The 24,202-nt window shown below is 38.5% G+C and overlaps 1 protein-coding gene across 7 annotated transcripts in view; it reads left to right on the forward strand.

Annotated features, from left to right (window-relative positions):
- Positions 1-1,700: 1,700 nt before the first annotated feature.
- The window catches only part of tmcc2.S (transmembrane and coiled-coil domain family 2 S homeolog), a 34,008-nt gene continuing 11,506 nt past the window's right edge, over positions 1,701-24,202 (forward strand). Inside the window, exons 1-5 of one of the 7 annotated variants that reach the window (XM_018249354.2) lie at positions 1,701-1,740; positions 2,412-2,588; positions 11,050-11,637; positions 22,278-22,544; positions 23,218-23,909. In XM_018249354.2, the coding sequence (XP_018104843.1) occupies positions 2,478-2,588; positions 11,050-11,637; positions 22,278-22,544; positions 23,218-23,909 (1,658 nt within the window). In that variant the 5' untranslated portion in view covers positions 1,701-1,740; positions 2,412-2,477. The other 6 variants (XM_018249350.2, XM_018249351.2, XM_041583870.1 and 3 more) reach the window with 6 other exon arrangements.

Below are 24,202 nucleotides of genomic sequence, written 5' to 3' on the forward strand. Positions count from 1 at the left end.
GTACAGTTCTCCTTTTGTACTGCTTTTGGCTTCTGCATAATAGATAACAAATTTAAAAAGTCCTTACTCCTATCTGTTTCCAGCTGGACAGTCCGGTTCTGGGTGAATTTTGGATTAATTTGATTCAATTACAAGTGATCATTTCTATGATTGTTCAAATGTTAGGCAAAACGTCAATATAACTTTTTACCATCTATACCTGGTTATTTATCAAAGTAGTCAGGTTTTTTGGAATATGTGTTTAGGACCAATGTTATCATTAATTTGAAATAGGATAGATACACAAAATAAAGAAGGATTTTGAGCAAGTGGAAAAGCACATGCAGGGCAGTAGATCAGTGTCAGCACTGATTTATGCATCTTTTTATAATAATGTATATTTTAGCACATTTTATTGGGTTTGGAACCAATATTCATGGGGGCCAATGTATATGTGTCAAGGTTAATACAGTTTAGTGGTTATATTCACTACAATGGGTGAAATGCTGGAGCATGTTTAGTCAGCTTTAGGCCTGTGCTATGCATACATGCAAGAATAATTGGCAATATAAATTGTATTTAATCATTAGAAAGCAGTTCATTTGCAGACTAATTTAGTTGTAAATAGAGCATATAAATATGTATGACCGTACAGGTCGCACAACAATAACATGCATTGTTGAAGACTGAAGTGCAGGAAAGGTGAACAATTATAAACAATCATTTTAATTATTCAAAAGATTAGAATATCCAACTACATTTCTGTTGCTTCAAGTGCTTACATCATTGAACACTTCTGATTTAAAAAAAAAAAAAAAAAGAGTGATTTAACAGGCAAAATATACCTTGCTTGAGAGCTTGTGTTTGATTATGTTAGATAGTTGGCCTGAAAAACAAAACAAGCAACACAACATTGTCATACTGAAGTCTCTAGGATAAAATATTTCTAAGGATGGTATCAGGGAACTCCTATATGGATAATGTATTAATTAATACTGAATAATTATGGATTCTATAATTATTGCCATCATTTAACTGGAATATGGTAAATGTTGCTGAACTATGGAATTAATGTAATTTATACCTGGTACAGAATCTCCACTACTGCAGTCTGCTGCATTTTTATTGGTCTGTGGGGGTAAACATATTGCCCTAGTGGATTTAAAGACCAATGTTCAAAAAGGTAACTTGCTTTTTACATGCAGTCATTTTTTTTCAACTAAAAGCCATATCAGCACATTGTCAGTATTTGCATCAATACTAGATGACTGGATGGATGTCTATACTAACATCTGAATGGGTAGATAATGGGAAACATTGAAAAAGGGCCGATAAGACTTCTGGTACACCAGTTTGCATCCGCGTTTCGAAAACCTCTAAATAACAAGCCTTCATTTGGCAAACAGCACTTCAATATCCTGAGCACGTGTATCTTCATTCTCCAATTTGCTACAAAGTTATCAAAGGAATAATTCCATTCCATTACATGAATTACGGACTCAAGGGTTGCATTATTTTATACAAAGCAGGGACGGGCTGCTCTGCGGGTCACTTATCTACACAGCACATTGCATCCCCTGCAGCACCACCTTCTGTGACAGCTCCCCGCGCTACAACCAATCTTGAAAAGGGTTCTGGTCCATCCCCCGATGTCTGATTGGCTCAAGGTATCGAAATCCTCTTTTGCAGTTTGATAGAAGCGGCGTCCCTCGGCTATAGTGTTAGGTTGAGCCTTAGTCACCCCAGTCTCTGCAGGGAAAAGTACGGACGTAGATGCCGGGGCCCCGGGGAGCAGGAAAACTGGGGAGGGGGTTGTCGTGAAGGATGGATTAAAGAAGGGGCCCTTCACTAACATTACTCTCTCAGCCTTGCCTTTGACCGAGCTTGTAGCGTGCACGCGCTTAGTATGAGTGTGGGGCGCGCGCTGTGTAAGGCTGCTTTATTGTGAGCTGGTTTGTTGATTGTAATGCATAGATGTTAGTCATGGGTTCTTCCTGGGCGTGTGTATTCCTATGTGAGTGTTTGGGTGTATGTGTGTTGGGGCTGGGTGTAGTGTGTGGAGCGTGTGGATATTAAGGTATTAAGCACATCATGTAGGACTTGCCTCTGCTGTGTGTGTGTGTCCTTAAGTGTGAGTTTATAGTGTGTTACTGTGTGTGCTGTCTTATTAAATGAACTGTGGGAAACGGTGTTCTCCTGTCCGTCTGTGCAGTCCTATACCTGTGTGTAGGTCGTGTGTGTATGGCAGTTTATCTGTGAATGATGCCATTTCTGTGATAGCAAATTTAATTTGACCTTATTCCCTTCTCCCTTGCCACCCTTTTACCTGTCCTCATCCTTCTCACCTGCCCACCCTTAATTACCTATCTCCCTTTGCCTTGCTTCTTTATCCAATTTTTTGACCTCACCATCCTCACCCTTCCAATATGAAGCGCTGTAAGTCAGACGACTTGCAATCTGAGGAAGTGGGTACACAGGATGCCCAACCACTCATTCCCATGGAGGTGCGAGGCACAGACAGCCCTGCCCAAGGGGACCTGGGATCTGCTGGTACAGCTATCAGCCAAGGTCCCCCATCCATCACCCGTAACAAGCCGCCAGATCTTAAGGTAAATATGCTGCAATTCTTAATGTTTGTCTCTATGGGGTATACTTATGAAAGAGTGAAGTTAGAGATCGCCACAGTCCGCTAGAGTGAAATTCCACAACTCTCTATTCATTTCTATGGGATTTTGAAAGGCATATTTATCAAAGGATGAACTTTCACTTTCATCCATTGATAAATATTCTTTTAAAAATCCCATAGAAATGAATGGAAAGTGGCGGGATTTCACTTTAGAGGACTGTAGCGGTTTCTAACTTCACTCTTTCATAAATATACTCCAAAGCCTATTCTATAGTCATGTATAAGGATAGTGTCCTAATATTTGTATTACTCTGTGTATATATTCCTTATTTATATTGTGTGCAGGAAGTGGTATGTACCCACATTTAATACACTTTTGCTTTGTCCTGTAGGTTATTATTTCTAAGGCTAGGAATGTTCCACATAATACAGTTGTGTCAACCCTAAAGCCATTCAGGTGTTGACTTGCATTTTGTATGAATGCAGGAATTCGGGGGGCGGGGTGCTGAGAGTTTTAGTCCAACAGCAGATCAAGGGTCAAATTGTGGACATCAGTTTTAAATCCTAGTATTATGAAAATCTTCACAAACTAAATTGATGGTGTAGAGTTTTTTTTCAAATAGTAAGGGTTCTTCAGTGAATCCTGCCTGCAGAAACTGTAAGTTTAGACAATTCTGCCTGCAATTTGAGAGAATTTCTTCCCAGAATATACATGCCTACAGTGTATGTAAATTACTTTTTCTGGTTCACACTGGTGATGTGTGCACAGGTACTGTATTTTACATATACCCTGTCTGTCACTTTTAAATCAGGATTGTACTAAAAAATGAGCTGCCACAGCTAACAGAGTGCAGACAGCCTATATGTACTCTGTGACTTCTAATCCATACAACAACACTTATTTTTTTAGAAAAAAACACATTGTATTATGTCTATTATACCCACGGCTGTCATCAGAACTCACAAGGCCCGTATGACAAAAGTTTCTAGGCCCTGCCTACCACAGGCCACATCCCACACAACAGTAAAAAAGCCACACAGACATGAGTTCTCAAAACCTATTGGTGGCTAGGGTCCACCCCACAAGTTAAAAGAAAGTCATTGGTGGCCAGGGCCACAAGTTAAACGAAAATCATTGGAGGTCAGCCCCTTCAAATTAAAAATATCATTGGTTGTCAGGGCTCCGCTACAAGTAAGTTAAAAAAAAACATTGATGGTCAATGGTCAAGGTTGGCAATTTGCACTCCTGCCTTTCTGTGTTATTTGCAAATAGGGGCCATGCAGAGAGAAAGGTACGGGTTGGGAGCAAGGGACAGAAACAAGAATGGTTATTCTGCTTTTGAATACATTTTCTTTAATGGGCAGCATGAGTTAAATAGTTTGTGCTGAAAATACTTTTTACTGATTGTTTTAATCAGGGCAAACAAGAAAAAGTATGCTACTCCTTGAGAGGTACATTACCAGTATACAAGTCTCTCCCTTCACCATTTGTTGTGACTGTATGTTAGCAGAAAACCATTATGCAGGGGGATTATATAAACTTTGGTAACATAGCTAACAAACAGGGCCAGAACTAGAGGTAGGCAGAAGAGGCAGCTGCCTAGGGCGCAATAGTAGGGGAGCGCTGGGCAGCTACCTCTGAAACATACAGTATATTCTGTATATCATATTCTGCACTCTGAATCATATTAAGTAATGGGGTATACTGCCCCTTTAAATTTTCCTATTACTAAAATAGCATAACTCATGCACATCATCATCTCTGTATAATCAACAGATGTTAAAAATGCTTGAGCTTTCCTAATAAAGAAAACTTGTTGTGTAAAGCTTGGGTGTTCTGTGAGTTTGGACATAATATTACTCAATGCGGCAAAAGTCATAGGGTCCATCATCCCATCCACAAGGATGTCACCTAGCACTTTTAGTTGAAAAAGAAAACATTGGGCCTTTTTTTGACCAGTCTGATTTCACAGGTTATGTCCAAACGCAACAAAATGCAACAAAAAGGGTTTACCCACAAATCATATGCCTACCAATCTGACCAACTAGATTACACCACTCAGTAGTATCATAGAACTACTTAGTGGTGCATTGTGGGAAAGGAGGAAACCCATACCTAGGAGTTGATGCTGAGCTCAGTTTTCCATTAGTTTAATCCAGTATCACACGCCTGCCCATGTGTCTAATAAGAATTCTCAAATAGGTTTCTTAGTCAGCACCTGTAGCCTCCCAATTCTTAGGGCCTGGTGCACGTGCAACGGTTTCCACCATGTATCCATTCACTCACAATTTTCAAATATTGACAGCACCAGTCATGGATTTCTTTGCTTAAAATGCCTTTATTGAGACATGGGCTCAGACCCCGATACACTTGGCAGTGTCTCAATAAAGGCATTTTAAGCAAAGAAATCCATGACTGGTGCTGTCAATATTTTAAAATTCTAATAAGAACTCTAACTAACAATGCCTTCTTGCAAAGGATAAAAAATATATGTTTATGAATTTTCAAGGGTGCTGAGGTTGGTTATGCCACCTATTTTGCTTGTAAACCTGATTGGTTTACCAGCCAATGTTGGGTACAGTGTATCTGGATAATAGCATTGCAAATTGTAACACTGGAACACTGGAGAACTGTTCAGCAGTACAAATGTTTTGCAATGCAGAGTGTTTTCTTTTTAAATTATGCAATTATCCAATACTTTTACCATCAAATTTCCAGGCAAGGCTAGATACCCCAGCTAAAAACACTGTATCCAAAAGGATTTGAGGATCTCCAAAAATAAAGAGGCAAATATAAATAATAGAAAAATTTATTAGGACATGAAGACCTAACGCGTTTCGTGCCTATTGGGGCACTTACTCACAGCCTATGAGCAAGTGCCCCAATAGGCACGAAACGCGTTAGGTCTTCATGTCCTAATAAATTTTTCTACTTTTTATATTTGCCTCTTTATTTTTGGAGATCCTCACATCCATTTGGATACAGTGTTTTTGGTCTTTGCACCTTGGGACTGAGGTGAACTGTGAGTGTTTTCTCCTTTATTATTTTTTCTACTATATTTTTGTATCTTTATTTATTTAATACTTATTTGTTGAGTGGTACCATATACACTTTTTGTTATAAGGCAGTAGCACAAACCAAAGTATTTTTTAGATACCCCAGCTAGTCTTATATATATTAAGAAGAAAGACCATTTGCTTGTTTGTTTATATGTTGGGCATGGTGTGACCAAATGCAAAAAAACTTCTCTCACCCCCAGTGACATCAACAGTACATTTGGTTTAAAAAAACAACTGTCCCCTTGCATGCAATGGCCTTGCAAGCATGAAATAATTTCTTCCACCCTACAGGGTTCTGCTGTATTTGGCAGGCCATTGTGACAAAACATTGATCTAGGGGTTTTCAAGGGTGCCATCTATTAACCCCAAATTCCATACTTTTACAAATCCATAGTATCAGAAACAGCCGAGCAGCATATTGTGCCAAAGAAGAGAATATTTACCTCAGAATTCTATAGTAATGGAAAATTACTCAGAAATGAACTGTGGAAAAGAACAAAACAGACCTAGTCATGTTCAATAGTGCTGAGCATTAGCCAATGCCTTACTGAGCCCCTACACCTCCTGGGTTGCCCTGTAGGGTCAGGGTCTGCTTGCTCTGTAGTTACTACCTTTTTTTTTATGGGTTTTATTGTATCAATATAAATGACCAAATAAATACTAAACAGATATTACAGAGCTCTTTAATTAATGCGTAGATGCTCAAACACACAACTCCCAACCCCCTTAGTATACACAAATTAGATCATACACAATTTCCCACGCTTTCTATCATGCATTTCTGTAACTAACCGTACTCTGCAAAGCATTGCGCAGTGGAGTATGCTGAACGTATGTGGCTTTGTAGCTGTTTCCATAGAGATGATAGATAGAGACCAAAGTTTTGCTGGGTGTTTTTATAGTGTGAAATCTGTGAAGTTGGCTGACGGAGAGCTGTATTACAGAAATATAGGTGCCTAAAAACACGTTCTTGACAGTGTATTGTTTACTTTTTCATTGTTTAAAAAAATGTGGAACAAAATGTGTAAAGTGTGAAAGTGCTATAAAGTCTTAAAACGAGTTATACATAAATAAATGTTTAGTTTTTTGCTGATAAATGTAATAGAGTTGCACTGATCTTTTTTTGCTTATTTAACAGTTAAGAGAGGCAAATAATGTTTTTTTTTTTTTTAAAAGTAAACTATGTACAATCGCTTATTTCTGATTAACCTGGTGCATGCATGTACATAACAAGGTAACATATAACACAATCTGCTGCTTATCACTAGTGATGAGCGGATTTTTTTGCCAAGTTTCCCTCTGAAAATATTACTTAAAATGTCATTATGCAGTTAACATAGGCTATTGCCTATTTATAAACCCTAGGCAAATACGGTGGCTCTTTCATGTGAATTCACACAATACACAGTGGTCAAAATTCTGTTTAATTGCACAGGGTGAGGTTAGTGGATCCTAAGGGACTCTAGTGATTGTAATTTCTCACATCCTACCCCACTTCGAGAGGATGAAGAGATCAAGCAGAAGACCGCTCTTTTCCATGTAGAAGGGGCTCCTGCAGCCACTTATTGATGTTTTGTATCCCCTACCATTTGTGTAAGAAAGAGAATGGCGTCACCTGTACAACCTAGTTTTGAATTTGCAGTTTTTCTGGGCCTGAATGTATACAAAAAAGCTTAATGTGTTTCATGTCCTGCACCTATTCATATGCTTGTGAAATTGAAATGGGTTTCAGCCAGGCTTTTGATAAATTGAGTATTCACAAATCATATCAAGCTAGATCTGTTTTTAATAATTTCAATTTAACATATTTGCATAAAGTAGTTACACTGCTTTAGACATACACAAGGTGCCATCTGTGGTGTTAAAGTAACAGTGTAACTTAATGAAGAAGTTAATTGCTAGTCATGGCATATATTGGAAAATAATGAGGTGAAAAGGTTTACAATATTAAGCCCACTATAACTTTCTTGAAAATCAATGCTGTTTGTAGCTTCTTTATAATAAAAGGCAGGTCTCTAGTTTGATAAATTAGCTATAGGGAAAACATATTTTTACATTGTTACACTTTCACATGTCGGATTATTATTTTTATAATTTTCTGTTAGGTAGTGAGTAGGAAGCTTGACAGTTTTATTTCAGTAGATTTGGTCTCCATAGATTTTTTTAAAGGCATTTGATAGAAATCTAAATAAAACATTTCAGCTAAACGAAAGTTATCTTCGATAAATTGACAAAGGTCTGGGCTAAGGGGAAGTCTATAATGAAAATGTATATCTGCAATGCATCTATGTGCATCTCCCTGTCAGTAGTAAATGTTTTATTTTTTAAAATGTGCTTGCCCTGCTACTCTACTTTGAGCCCTTGGTGCCATCTTGGCATATGCAATGAACTGGTTGCAGCACATATAACAGTGGGAGCACTTTCGAGATGGCACACTACATGACTCATTGTAAGGAGGGTGAATTTTTGAAAGAACAAGGCAGCAAGGCCAATGCTTTGCTCCAACTTGCTCGTATTAGTTAGATGCTGTTGTGCATCCTAAATGCACCCTTGTGGATTGATATCAGGGAATATTGTAAGACTTTTTGGTTCTTGAACTGTTTCAGTGCTTCACTGGTCTTGTGTTTGGTATTATTGTACTGCTGCAAGATGAACTTTCAACCAAGCTTCTGTTTTTTAGTGTCAATCTGGAGTTTTGTGTAATTGCATAAAAATACACATTTGCAATCGTGTAATTGACCACTATCAAAAGGGGGTAATTTTGCATAGGCATGCCATTATGCATTCTGCTGTGCATTTATGTCATCGCCATATTCATTTGTGTGATTCCACTGCATAACAATGCCACTAATGCTATTAACCTATACTAATTACTTGATTATTAAGTATCCTGTTATCCACACTGTTACTTGCTTCTTATTCTCTTGCCTGAACCTTTGCTGCCTACCCTCACCTGGGCAGGTTTGACTACCCTTCTTGCATGATTTCATGGTACATTGCAATTCGGTGCTCAGGCCTTTCACCCCTGCTGAGCTTCCTGTTCTCATCACTTCCAGGCAAACCCCAGCAATTGTGAGGCACATGTAGGCCCACACAACTGACTATTGTTACTTTGTTAGAATTGTTCCCCCACATGTGAACTTTGGACAAAAAGCAATATCTCTGTCTCATTTTACCACAAAACCTTTCCCTATATCAGAACTGGGTAATTGTTGAGTTTAATCTCCATTGAGTAATGGTGTATTTTGTGCACACTGCCATACAGGGCAATGGCAGGCAGCTCTTGATATATATATAGATATGTACAGTGAATAATACTAATGTGGTGGCAGCTTTATCCTGTAGAGCTGCTTTTCATCAGCAGGCATCCTGTTTAAAAATAGAAGGAAAAATGGATGGTGCAAAATACAGAAAAATATTGTTGCAGTCTCCAAGGACTGAAGCTTGGGTGCGGGATAATATTTCAATATGCTCAATAAGAAAAACTTGTCCTTAAGTTCAGAAGCATCATCTGACTAAACTGAATATCATGGTGAAATCTTTTTAAAAAATAACTCTTGAGTAGTGTCCAATGCTGGTACATACTGACCTTAAACGACAAAGTTATTTTTGCTGCAGAAAATGGTTCTATAATATATAAAATATTTAAGTGTGAGGATTGAATAGTTACAGTGTATTTCAATTGTTTACAAATATTAAAGGGATACTGTCATGGAAAAACATGTTTTTTTCAAAACGCACCAGTTAATAGTGCTAGTCCAGCAGAGTTCTGCACTGAAATCCATTTCTCAAAAGAGGAAACAGATTTTTTTAATTCAATTTTGAAATCTGACATGGGGCTAGACATTTTGTCAATTTCCCAGCTGCCCCTGGTCATGTGACTTGAAAAAATTTTTTTTTCCCCATGACAGTATCCCTTTAAGCATGTTTCCTACATAAATCAAATACACATTCAAAATCTTGAGTTTCAGAGTACTGTATAAAAATATCACAGAGAATATTTTGGCATCTGTAAAAATCTGTATATAAGGCTACCTTTGGCAAGAAATCAACTCTTTTCTATTTACTGCAGTGTAGTTGCCTGCATGCTTTCTTGCCAAAAAAAGCCACTTACCATAATAAAATGCTTTTGCATAAAATAGTTTTAAAGCAGAAATTCCTTTGCGACAACCAGGATTCTGTTCTGTTATAGAACTTGAAAACAACAATTGTTATGGTCCGAGATATGGTTTCCTGAGCAATATGACACAAAGTCCCCAGAACTATAGGATCTGTCTCCATTTGGATATTGGAGCTAGAAGAAAATAGTGGTGACTACAAATAGGTATACACGGTATAAACCATGATTTTAGTATAACCTGCGGTTTTGTTGTGTGTATTTTCTAAGGAATCTTTGCAAGCTTGATACAAAGATATAGCAAAATATTTTTTTAATGAAGACTGCCGATTTAAAAAATTCTAATATATATTCCATTTATTAAATTGATTTGCAAATGACATTTGCATTTTTGCCATTTATTATAAAAAACAGTCCCCAATGTCAACTGTATACCCTTCCTGGCACTTTCTCTTTCTAAAATTCCTTCTTTTTCTGCATTTCTGCCCACCCTCCAGTCTCTTGTTATTTAATAGGCACTTTTGGCCAGACACATGCTTTGTTTCTCTGTGCCACACGCTCCTTCTCTCTTTCTCTCAGACTAGAAACTCGTCTGGAAACTTGATAGCTGATGAGAAGGGTTGTGAATTTTTTATGGAATTCATGTGACATCTTCTTTTCTGCCTTACAGCAGTGGTAAACACTCTCAGGTATTTTCAGGTAACAGGATTTCAGGGCAGACAGACTCCGTTTCTTAGCGGTAAAAGTGCTGCTCTGGTTGTTATTTTTTTTTTGTGTTTCTTTTTTATAATTAAAAAGTTTAGCATTGCTGTGCACAGCTAAAGTGCATTCTGAAAGTCCAGTTAAGGAAAACTATTTTCGTAGTAGTGGTCTTCTATGGTATATGAAATGGGTTGCTGACACTTCTGCTGTCATTACATACCTGTGCTGTGTACAGCCTCCATGGTATAGCGGATATGTAACTGTAGTTAGGATGTTGGACTTCTGTTGCCCACTTTCACTACAGAAGAAGTGCTGAGTTTTCTTAAGTTGTATGGTTTCATATATTATGCACTTTTGTAGATGCGTAGTGTAGTGTGGTTTATATTAATGCAAAAGGCTATAGTGATAAGTACTTATTGTGTGCAGGTTAATGTAGAGAAAGACAGATACAACAGAGTGTTTAATATCTTATGGTATTTTTTTCTGCTTCAACATCATTGGAGAAATGTGAACATCTAAAGCATGTTGGTGCTGTGTTAACCTGTTACTGTTTCTCATAATACAGAAGATCCAGCAGCTTTCTGAAAGCTCTATGTTTGGGCATGGACTGAAGCATCTTTTCCACAGCAGAAGGAGATCCAGAGAGCGTGATCACCAGGCTGCTTCAGAACCCCTAGTCTTGTGTTCAACTCCAGGTTCTTCAACACCTCAGATTCAAACTGCTGCTCCACTTTCTTCATCTGACCACGATTCTGCTGATGAAAAGGAACGTTCTCCAGAGATGCACCGTGTGTCATATGCAGTGTCACTTCATGATCTCCCTGCTAGACCTACTGCCTTCAACCGTGTCCTGCAGCAAATACGATCCCGCCCTTCTGTCAAACGAGGGTCTGGACAGCATGGAGGTGGTCGTCGGAGCAAAAGTGGCCCTGGAGACACTGCTCACCATCAACATCATCTACCATTGCGAGGAGGTAGCCCCCATCTTCCAAGACGACCTTCACCACTGGATGGGGGTCTTGCTGCTGTGCTTTACCATCACCAGGGCCGCCCAAGATCTTCATCCACCACTGATGCTGCTTTATTGGCTTCCAGTGACACAAGTGGAGCTGGGGTGCTAGCACACGAGGACCAGGACAGAGCAGGAGAAAAGGTGAGTAGCTGAATTGGTGTTTTGACAGATAGAATAAGGATTTCATTATGGTAAACACAAGATATGGTAAAGACAAGGTATGGTTAAGTTGATAATTAACACAAATATTCGATTTGAAGTAGCATGGATATCTAGTGATTTAGGGTAAAACTTGACGAGCACTTTTCATCAGATTGGGTCAGATTTTGTCTGAGCCTCCATGCAACACCACACAATGATCCCCGTAGGCTAGAATGTAAAGTCGGATAGAGTCTTCTTCATGCGTTTACATCCGACAATATATTTCAATCAGACTCTGACTCCATCCATATTTAAATTGTTGAAGACCCAGGTCGTGTCGGATTAAAAATTTACATGAAGTTATGCATTATATTTTTCTATCAATCTCATTATGTTTTGACCTATGCAACACCATCCGACTTGTCGGATGCATTTTGTCGATCTGGCACCATTCTACAAAGGCCTTGTGGAGTTTAGCCCATGCTGAGTCATTTGTATCTCTCTGTTCAGTAGAGAGATGGAAATTTTATGTCAGCAGGTGTTGTAGAGTTGCCAGTTGCCCACCCCTGAGCTGTGCAATGTACAAGATTCAGGCTTAGAATTAGATGACTCATTTCTCTAAACAACTGGAGATATTTAACATTTGGCAGAATATGTATAGATTTATACTTGAAAATTTATATTGAGTCCCAGTAGAGAAAACCTATGGCACTTGCATATCTGCAAATGTTTTAAGTAAAGGTGGCCATACACGTCGTTTAGACCAATTTGACAGCTAATCTGCCCGTGTATGGAGGCTTCCGACGGGTCTTTACGGTCGATATCTGGACATGATATAGATCGGGAAGGTTTGATTTTTCTCCCGACCGACCCCTCAGAGCCCGTAGGGCCGAACGTTCAAATTACCCCCGATATAGCCCTGCCATTAGTGGCATATCGGGGAAATAATGATCTTATAGTGTATGGCCACCTTTCCACTGTTACAATAGTAAATGATTGTGAGACTGCTTCCACAATATCTAATATGAATTAGATATGGAATGCTGACAGCAGCCCTGTGCTGTAATTTATGATACAATAAATTGTAATTTTTATTGAGCAAGGCTTTCCTTATCTACTGTATTGATTAGTTTTTGAATGTAATTTGTTTCATGTATATGCCGGTATAAGCAGGCAACCTGTGGCTGGTGCGTTTCATTCACAGGAAAGTTGTTGTAGTTGAACTTTGCTGTGGAAAAGACACATAGTACATGTAGCTGCTGTAAGTATATCACAATACTCTATAAGGGTGAACAGCAGTATATACTTTCAGTACTGAAGGTCCTTGTTAATAAAAATGTATTTTTGTCAAACATTTATCAAATACTTGTTCTCTAAATTAACTCAAAGCTTTCAAAGCTTCTAGTTCCGGCAGCAGTCTGGTTAATGTATGGCAGAGATGATGAAGCTTATAAAGGTAGTGGGCAGTTAATGGTGCTTGTTATTAGGTCAAAACCTTGGGACCAATATGTTAACAGTTTAGGACATTTCCACCAAATTTGAATAAGGGGGCCTTCCTGTCCGCATTGTTTCCAAAATAGTTGAGGATGATATATGAGGGTCGATTCTGTCGAATATAATATAATATAATATAATATAAAATAAGTTTAAAAAACCTGGAGAAGTAGAAATCACCAGATGTGAAATGCAGCTTCTCCAAAGGGAGACTGGTTGACAATTACTGTATGAAGAAAAATGTATTTCTATTCTCGTTGTGGAAAATTTGCCAATAGAACCTGAAACTGTATTAATGGCATAGTGGCATAACTATTTTAGAATGTAGTTAAAAAAGTCTCTTGTTTGGGACAGTGATATAGACTCAGTTGGGCTCAATAGACTGGGGAATCATACCGACATATCAGTGTTGTGAAACTGATTCTGATATAACCAGCTCCATCTTGACAATTGGAATAGTAGCAAAAAAACATTCTACTGTGTCGGGATACAATAAGGTCTGCTCCATCTGTAGTTAAAGTAAATATTATCCTCTGAGAAGGCAGACCTTTGTTCAATTGGGTCATCTTGAAAAATCCAGATTTCTGGATTTTAATCTTAGTTCTTTATTATGGATTTATAGCTCCATCTTGTGTTAAAATTCCATATAGCAGTATTTATCTTACACAGAAGCTTTTCTAGCCACGGTAATGCTTTTTCCAAATTTGGTGACATTGGAAGAGGAGTGGTCTGATTGTGGTGCTATATTTTTAGTTTAAAAATGTAAATCATAGGAAGCAGGCTCTCTTGTTATTTTGGTCATATGTGAGAGGCAGATTTCATTAAACCCAAAATTGTAATTGTATAACCTATGCCATGATGGTACAATAAATCTTATTATAGACTGATAGCCACCTATTTATATTGTGCATATATTGTGTATATATATAAAAATCATAGGAACGTGTCAGTATCAAGTATGTGCTGCTCCTGCAATAGTTCCCCTCAAAGCCGACTCGCGAACCTGTGTTAACCCGAAACTCCGACACTGTTAAAAGATCTTCTGTGCTGTTTTAGTGACGCTGGGCTGGGGGTAGCGCGATCCTTCCTAATTACTAATTACGAATGAAAACAGGACTTCAGCCTATGGAAGGATCGCTCCTCCCCCAGCCCAGTGTCATAGAAGCAATACGGAAGATCTGTTAGTAGTGCCAGCAGGTCTGCTGCACTAAGGTTCACGGGGGCAGCTTTGAGGGGAACTATTAAGGGTGCAACACATACTTGATACTGACACATTCCTATGATTTTTATAGGAACGTGTCAGTATTGCTTTTAGCACAGATTTATCAAAGTGTGTGGTATGTACAGAATCAGAAAGGAAATTGGACATATGAATTTCCTTGGCTGCCAATTCATTTCTGCAAACAGAGCCCCTGCCTGCATACTAAGCCTCCATAAAGGCCTGTGTTCAGTGGCATAACTATAGAGGAAGCAGACCCCACAGTCGCAGGGGGGCCCGGACTGTGGGGTCTGCTTCCTCTATAGCAGGGGTGCCCAAACTTTTTGCAACGAGGGCCAGATTTGGTGAGGTGAAAATGTTTGGGGGCCGACCATTCAGCCTGACATTCTTTGAACCATTAACATTAAATTACATGAATCGAGTAATCGTAGCAGTAATATTTGGGCACATTAGTGAAATGATCTGCCACTTTTTCTTTACTGCTGACTGTGTGCTGAAGGTGTTAGCAATAGACAGGTACTGGAACGTAGTGACCCCATACTTCTTTCATTTACTGTACTGGCACATCAGTATGTCTATTGCCACCTTCAGCCCTAAAGAAGTATGCGAAAACAGCTCGTCTCTGCGTGCCAGTATGTGTCTATTGCTAACACCTTCAGCACACAGGCAGCAGTATAGACCAAGTGGCAGATCATTTCACTAATGTGCCTTAATATTACTGCTATAGGATTCCTGATCTCACTGTGCTGGGGGGGGGCTCATTATTATTAATTTCATGATGGAGGCTGAGGGCCGGTGTAAATTTGAAAAAGGGCTGCAATTGGCCCCCGGGCCGCACTTAGGACATGCCTTCTCTATAGCTAATAAAAAAAATACAAAAGGGGGGTTGTGGGAGCACCCGCATTGCTAAGTAAAAATGTATAGAAGTATAAGGGAAGTGCTACTGACATAACCAAATGGGTCAGTGCACATTCCCTGGGCCCCTGTCTAAGTAATTCAGTATATATGCAAATGCATGTGTTCACAAAGACAGGGGTTTTTAGTTACAAAGATATGATCATAAAGTTGAAAAGCCACCATACCACGTCAAGGTAAACCCCATATGGCGGTCCCTAGCTTATTTACCTCCAGTCATAGTATTGAGGATCCTGTGTCTCTCTGCATGATAGCATTAGTTAAAGTAGAAGTCTGCTGAACCTTGGTTTCTGTCTGAGGGCTAAATCCTCCCCCGCTGCTAACTTGCAGCTTTTAAGAGAGAGTGATTGCCCAAACCAACGCCCATTTTTTAAAAAAAGTGTATTAATATGGTGCGGTTAAAAGCATAGGGCCACAATTAATTGATAGGGGTAGGTATGGGGGGTGCTACAAACCACAGGAAGCTTAGCCAAAGCTTCAGGCTATAAGAGCAAATCAAACAAATACTCCAAATGCATTATAGTCGATGGTTTTCTTGTGGCGACTTTTTTTGTCTCAGCGATGTTTTTGACATAAAGTCAATGTGCGTTTTTTCTCATGGCTACTTTTTTGTGTCGGCGACTGTTTTTTTGAGGCAAAATCTTCCGCAGAGTTGCCACAGTTTCTGGAAAAATTTCACAGATAGTGAAATGCAAAAATTCCCAGCAAATCCATGCCTGCTGAAAAAACATGCTCATCACTAGTTATGATCAACTTGAAGCTTTACATCACAAAAATTAAAAATATAATGAGCCAGATTAAATTTGAGAAGAAAAATTATTGTAGGGTTTATTTATTACATGAAAGCTCCATTGAAGTGTATATAGAAATATCTCTCTGCATTGAATGGTGTCCTGTATGAGTTATCACCTCTTGCTTTGCTTTAGTAAATTACAGGTCTTACATTCTGTGAGCAGTAAACAAGTTATCTATGTAGATTGAATATTCAAGATTTAGAACTTTGTGTCAGATTTTATATGAAAACAACAATGATTATTGTGGAATTAGAGTGTGAATGAATATTGAAGGCAGAGTTCTGCATAAGAATACTTTCAAATGCTTTGAGTCAAATGTCACACCATTTGAATTAGACACTGGCTTATTCCAGCCCCCGTCCTTTGTGACAGTATTGAATTGTGTGGTTTGAATGGACTAAAAGGCAGCATGGACCTGGCATGTGGCACATGGAATCAAGTTACCGGCACTTGTCACCATTCCACCAGCTGCTGCCTACCCCCACTTCTAAATAAGCCTGAAAGGATCAGAGGAATACTGCTGCTGCTGGACATATCATGCTAAAGTCATACTAACAACACTGACCAACCAATGTGCTGGAGGTTTTATTGAGACTACTATTAACATAAGTATCCTTTTACTGAATAATTTTGGCTTCCAGAAATGGGCAAATAGAAGGTCTGTGTTGTAGATGCTATTGTCTAATCATCTTTAATTACTAAATGTAAATTAGCTACATATATGGAGTTTTAGCTGTTTTGAATCTGTAAGCATCTGTCGGATTTAAAGGCTTTTGCATATTCTCTAAATGGTTCAAATGAATAACAACAGGATATTTTATATTCTTTGAAGCTTTTGGAGTGCAGGGTGACTAGGTTGCAAATTTGTGCATGTGTACATTATATTTTGTATTCATCTGGTAAGTTTAGGACATAAATAAATGTTCTGTATTGTACTGCTTAGGGTATCTCTCTGCACTCATTGTTGCTTGTTAAGCTGTGAGACAGGATTGTTCTAAATTTTGACATAGGGTGTTATTTTTTAATTAAATTCAGGGTCTCCGGGATTTGTGTGGTTGGAGGGTAGTGGTTAGCTGGCAGTGTAGAAAAGCTGGTGCCCCAACGTAAGCTTAAAATCCATGTAAATTAATGTAAATACACAATGGCTAACAGGCAACCCCCCAACTTTTGATAAACTCCAACTCCCCGAATCCTATCTATAGCCAAAGGCTGTTCAACAGCAGCTGATTCTTCACACGTGGTCGAATACACATTGTGGCCAAAGATCATTCAGGAGTGAAAACGTTGTTGTAAATAATATTATATGTGCAGTGTGTCCACTTTGCATTGGAAATTGTGGTACTGTTCAACAAGGATAGCACAGAATATCTCCTGTGTATACAGTAGAATAATAATGCTGGATAAGTACTTACCAAAAGCATGATCTTTATGTTAATATGCTAACTGCTAACATGGAAATGTATATGACTCTATAGCATAAAGGCTTTCAATCATTGGATAATAGTTTGTTTTCATTAAAAAGCTCTGAATTTTAATTTTTAGTGGCCTGTTGATTCGAGATAGCTAATGATTTAATTAGTTTATAGATGCCTTATGTCAGCTATTCCTGTTTGCATGCCCAACACCATTAGCAGATAAACATAGCCTTGTGCAGATTCACCCTCACTGATTGGCACACACAAGTGTGCATACACACGTATACATACACATATTCATGGAGAAGCACAAAATCACACAGAATGCACATCAAAAAAATTTAAAGTTAAAAAAGGCATTTAAGTGTTAACTAGTAAATGAAGTTTGGGGAGACCATTTCAGACACAATTTATGCTCAGTAGCATATATTGGTGCATTTTTGTGCGATAACACAGTAATTCAATCTATATGAAGCAACCGTGATTATTATTATGCAACATTTATGGAAGCATCAGAATATCCAAAGCACTGTTGAATATAAGTGTTCATATATGTTCATATATAAAACTTAAATATTCATAGATAAGGGAGGTAAAGAGGAAAAAATGCTGCATAGACACAGATGCAAAATGCATCATCTGCGGACATATCTCCCTAGGCATCTTATTACTTGCTATACAATAATTCAATATTTCCCTAGTAATCTTTGAAATGCACAGATATGCTGTGAGCAATCTATAGGCTGCTGGTAACTGTTTCTCCCAACCAAAGAATCACAAGGTTATAGTGAAAAGGATTTCATGTCTATTCCTGTGCATGGACAATAGGAGGTTTCTGGTTTTGCTTTTCCTCTGTGAAAAAAATCCTGTTATGTCAATGTAAGGGTAGTTTACATCCCTTCTTTTTTTAATGTGATCTGGGGGTTTTGTGACTTGCTTGTCAGTATCATTTTATTGTCACATAATACATAAAAGTGCAACCCCCTCCCCCCAATGTGCAATAAGCTTAACTTGCTGGTTTTGCTGTATACCATCATTAGACTGATCTTGAGGGACAGTTTTGTCCTTGCATACCAGTATTCCCCTGAGGCTGATAAGTTATTGATTTGTAGAGAGCATTGATTACTATGGCATGATGGGATATATATTCATCCCCTGCCCTTGGGGTAGTTCTCACAGAGCTGGTGACATGTTGCTAGATTGTGATTGTGTTATTTTCAGCTGCATTTCCTGTAGGGTTACCCTTTCTTTAGCTTTCCTTCCAAGCCCAATGGAACTATCAGCTTTAGTCAGTTTGATCCATTTTTCATGTATTTTCTTTCCTTTCTCATCCTTATATTCATGTTCCTTTTCATTCCCTCTTTCCTTTTGTATTTATTGTACAGCTTCCTTATAGTTTCCCCTATAATTCCTCTATGCATTCTATACTGTATATCCTAATTATATTTTAATCCCCATCTCTTTCATTCCTTTTATCTCTCCAGAGCTCTGTTTTTAGTTATAGATCATTCTGTCATACTGATATCCTTTTTCCTATCTCTCCCAACTCACTCATAATCTGAATCCCAGTTATTTTGTTACTCTGCTGCAACAATAATCTACTTTTTTCCTCTGCTACTTCCTTGACATGGATGTCAAAATGAGGGAGGGAGAGGATGACTTGTCATTCGAGATGGTACTAGGACAGGCCCTGTGTATCAGCACCTTAGGTGTTCAGTTACCTGAAATATACACAACAGAGCCTGCACCTGGGAGGATGCAACTTGTAAACCCTGTTCTAGGAGAGAGTGTAAGTATGACAATTGAGAAGTGCAGGCCATAGACTTAGCAAAAATAGATCTGTTCTTTGAAGTTGTTATCATTATAACAAAGCAAATATTTGCCAGAACTTTAAATGTATGCAATGTATGTGTCTGTGGTAGACTAACTCATAAACAATAGCTTTATAATTTATTATTAGCCACCAGTCTATGTGGCATGTATATTTAAACCATGCTTGTTTTTATTCAGCACTTGTTCACCTTTCAGATAATTAAAAACGAGAAAAATATTAAGGTGCAGTGTAAAATTTTGGGGTGGATGAATGTTTCTAGAAACATACAGGAAGGTAAATTGGCTCCTATTGATCCTAATGTATTGTGTGAACATAATAAGGACTTTAGACTGTAAGCTTCACTGGGGAAGGGACTGATGAACAGTCACTATTAATAAAGGATATCAAAAATAACACTGAAATAGTGGAGGATGCAATATTTTTTTTTCTATGTTTATGCATAAAATGTTACCTGATTTGTTCTGAATTTACAGTTCTTTAGATAGAAATAGGCTAAAAAAAAGCAGATTTGGGACATAGCATGTATATATGACGACGTCTGTTGTTGGATATGCTAAGCCTATTTTAACCAAGGCTTTTTGTGTTACAAGAGGGGCAGAGGTAATGTTGGTTGTTATTCACAAATCCATCTTCTGCCTCAGGAATTGCAAAAAGGGGAAGTATAGAGACATCAGCCCTTATTTCCGAGCGTCACTAAAATTTGCAATAACTTCCTCAGCACACTGTTTTTCTGACTTTCTGTACATAACTTATGCCTTTAATGCAGTAACGGTGTCGACATAAACACCCTCACTGCAGAGCTACTATGTGCCAAATAATGACAAAATGTAGTATGGACATTAAGAAGACACTGAGACAAGTATTGGTAACAGTTTTGAATTTGTTGGTTTGCCAAAGCAGTTTGGTTTGACATTTAGTGTGGCCACCATGTTTTTTTAATTGCCATCATTCTGCCACAGCCAACACTTTGGGGGTTATTTATCAAAATCTGAAAATATCTCAGAATTTTCTGAAAACTTTGAACAAATCTGCACAGATTTTTCACAGGGGGGCAGAAAACAGAATGTAAAGCATCAGCATGTGGATTGGAACAGGTTATTCAGGGCAGAACTGTTGGAGTTATTATAGAAGCATTCTTTGTTCATTGGATGTGGATGTGATTTCAAAGGTACTCAGTATTACAATGTTTGGGGCTTCTTCCTTGTGCTTGCAGTGGTTTCATATGTGTATTCCAGTTTCCTCTCCCACTTCAAAAGCATACAGGAAGGTTAACTGGCTCCTGATTTACCCTAGTATGTGAATGTGATAGGGAGATTGTTCTACTGGGCCAGGGACTAATTTCAATGATGTATATTCTCTGAAAATTGCTGTGAAATACAGTTAGGCTCATAAATGTTTGGACAGAGACAACTTTTATTCTAATTTTGGTTCTGTACATTACCACAATTAATTTTTAATGAAACAACTGCAGACTTTCAGCTTTAATTCAGTGGGTTGAACAAAAAGATTGCATAAAAATATGAGGAACTAAAGCCTTTTTTTTTACACAGTCACTTCATTTCAGGGGCTCAAAAGTAATCGAACAAATTAAAAAACTGAAAATAAAATGTTCTAATACTTGGTTGCAAGTCTGAAGTCTTGAACTCATGGACATCACTAGATTCTAGGTTTCCTCCTCTTTAATGCTCTGCCAGGCCTTTACTGCAGCGGCTTTCAGTTGCTGTTTGTTTGTGGGCCTTTCTGTCCAAAGTTTAGTCTTCGACAAGTGAAATGCAGCTCAATTAGGTTCAGATCAGGTGACTGACTTGGCCATTCAAGAATATTCCACTTCTTTGCTTTAATAAACTCCTGAGTTGATCTGGCTGTATGTTTTGTGTCATTGTCCATCTGTATAATGAAATGCCTCCCAATCAATTTGACTGCATTTAGCTGGATTTGAGCAGACAGTGTCCCAGTGTCACTGGCAGCCATGTACGCCCAAGCCATCACACAGCCTCCACCATGTTTTATAGATGATGTGGTATGCTTTGGATCATGAGCTGTTCCACGCCTTCTCCATACTATTTCTTGCCATCATTCTGGTAGAGGTTGATCTTGGTTTCATCTGTCCAAAGAATGTTTTTCCAGAAATGTGCTGGCTTTTTTAGATTTTTTTTTTTTTAGCAAAGTCCAATCTTTATGGTAGACTTGGATATCGATACATCTACCTCCTGGAGAGTGTTGTTCACTTGTTTGGCTGTTGTGAACGTTTTTCTCTTCACCATGGAAATGATTCATGGAAATGATTCTGCAACCATCCACCACTGTTGTCTTCTGTGGATGTCCAGATCTTTTTGCGTTGCTGAGTTCTCCAGTGCTTTTTCTTTCTCAGGATGTACCAAACTGTAGATTTTGCCACTCCTAATATTGCAGCAATTTCTCTGATGATTTGCAGCTTAGGGATAGCTTGTTTCACCTGCATGGTGAGCTCCTTTGACCAAATGTTGTCTGTTCACAGCAAAATCTTCCACATACAAGCACCCCCCCCCCCTCAAATCAACTCCAGGGCTTTTATCTGCTTAATTGATAATGACATAACGAAGGAATTGCCCACACCTGCCCATGAAATAGCCTTTGAGTTAATTGTCAGTTGTGAGTCAATTACTTTTGAGCCCCTGAAATGAAGTGATTGTGTTAAAAAAAGCTTTAGTTCCTCACATTTATGGAATCTTTTTGTTCAAGCCACTGAATTAAAGCTGAAAGTCTGATGTTCAACTACATCTGAGTTTTTTTCATTTAAAATTCATTGAGGTAATGTACAGAACCAAAATTAGAAAAAAAGTTGTCTCTGTCCAAATATTTATGGACCTAACTGTATGTTGCCATGATATTTATAAAGTATAATAACATTTTAAATTCTGAGATATTTCATAAATGTTCAATTTATGTAACTTGTATTCTGTTTCTGACTTCCCCCTTCTTTTAACCAGCAGCAACTCGACAAAGGGGACCTGAGCACCCTGAGTCTGCCTCCCAGCACAGTCCATGGAGGCTCAGATGGAAACATCAGCCTGGAAGTCCCAGAGGGAGCGCCTGACCCTCAACGCACAAAGGCAGCCATGGATCATCTGCATCAGAAGATCCTAAAAATCACAGAACAGATCAAAATTGAGCAGGAAGCAAGAGATGACAATGTGGCTGAGTATCTGAAACTGGCAAATAATGCAGACCGCCAACAGGCCTACCGCATCAAACAGGTAAAATATACGCTTCTTCACACTCTTTAAGCAATATAAAACTCTGCATCACTAAAGCACATGTAAGTAGGAGCATGCAAAAACAATTAAAATAAGATATTGACTGATATGCAAAATAGAAAAAGTGAAGCACAAGGACAAAGGATTCCATTAATTAATTAAACCAATTATAGCCTTGATTTGGTGCAACATACAAACTGGATACACTAAATACTGTGAATAATAAAAAAAAATAACATTAACACTGAAATCAGTACAGCTGATTCACAAGTGATATATCTCAAATCCTTTGTTTATTTTGCTTCAGGTCTTATAAGAGTACCTGCCATAAAAGTTTATTTGTTTCAGTGCATAGATTAAGGCAAGCAGTACCAAGGCATGAATTAATATGGGAATTTCCTCTATGCTATGGTAATCACCTTAAAGCTTGTGCAAGTGATTGCCACTTGAAAACACGGACTGCCACATTTCCAAGTCACAACTGACTGAAAAGTGCCTACATGATATCCTTACTTCGCTAATCTACAAATACTACTTTTTACAAAAAATTGTATTTTATTTTCTGCATTTGAAGCTATAGCCAAACAGTCTTTTATTTTTCTTTCAAATAAAGTTTTCCGATCTGGAAACAACATATTTATCTACAAGTCTACCTTTTTTCTTAATCTCTTAGGTTTTTGAAAAGAAGAATCAAAAGTCTGCTCAGACTATTGCCCATCTGCATAAAAAATTAGAGCATTATCACAAGAAGTTGAAGGAGATCGAGCAGAATGGCATTTCCCGTCAGCCCAAAGATGTACTTAGAGATATGCAACAGGGCCTAAAAGACGTGGGAGCCAATGTGCGAGCAGGCATCAGTGGTTTTGGGGGAGGCGTGGTTGAGGGTGTGAAGGGAGGACTTTCTGGCTTGTCTCAAGTCACTCACACTGCAGTGGTTTCAAAGCCCCGTGAATTTGCTAGCCTTATACGGAATAAATTCGGCAGTGCTGACAACATCCCTCATCTTAAGGATGGTCTAGAAGAAGATGGGGAAGGACAAGGTGGAAACCGGGCACTCAGTGGAAGTGCTACACTAGCACCTAGTCCCAAATATGGCAGCGATGATGAGTGTTCTAGTGCTACCTCTGGGTCAGCTGGAGGAGGGAGTAATTCTGGGGCAGGACCAGCAGGACCTGGGAGTCCCAGGTCTAATACTCTGGATGCTCATCATCATGGACACCATGGGGGGTTTGATGCTATTCTTGAGGAGCTGTGTGAGATCAAAGATGGTCAGAGCCACATAGAGGACTCAATGGAAGACTTAAAGTCACAATTGCAGCGGGATTACAGCTATATGACACGGTGTCTTCAGGAAGAACGCTACAGGTCAGTATCTCAGAGCTGGCATGAATCCACTATGTGGAACCCAGATAAATACTTAGATGGGACACACATTGTAAGCAGCTTTTATTTTTTAAACTTGCTTAATAAATCTGGCCATTCAGTTACTGATAGAATCCATTGGTTTTTGGTATGTGTAAGTTGGGTGAAAGATGCCATGTATCATGGTTACCAGTCGGTTCTTCCACTGGGCAGACTTGAAAATATTGGTTGGAGCAATAATATGGATAATGTGTTTTTTGAATCTGACTACAACAACAGAATAATCCTTTTGTTTC

This window comes from Xenopus laevis, chromosome 2S, assembly GCF_017654675.1.
Source record: "Xenopus laevis strain J_2021 chromosome 2S, Xenopus_laevis_v10.1, whole genome shotgun sequence".
Taxonomy (NCBI): Eukaryota; Metazoa; Chordata; class Amphibia; order Anura; family Pipidae; genus Xenopus; species Xenopus laevis.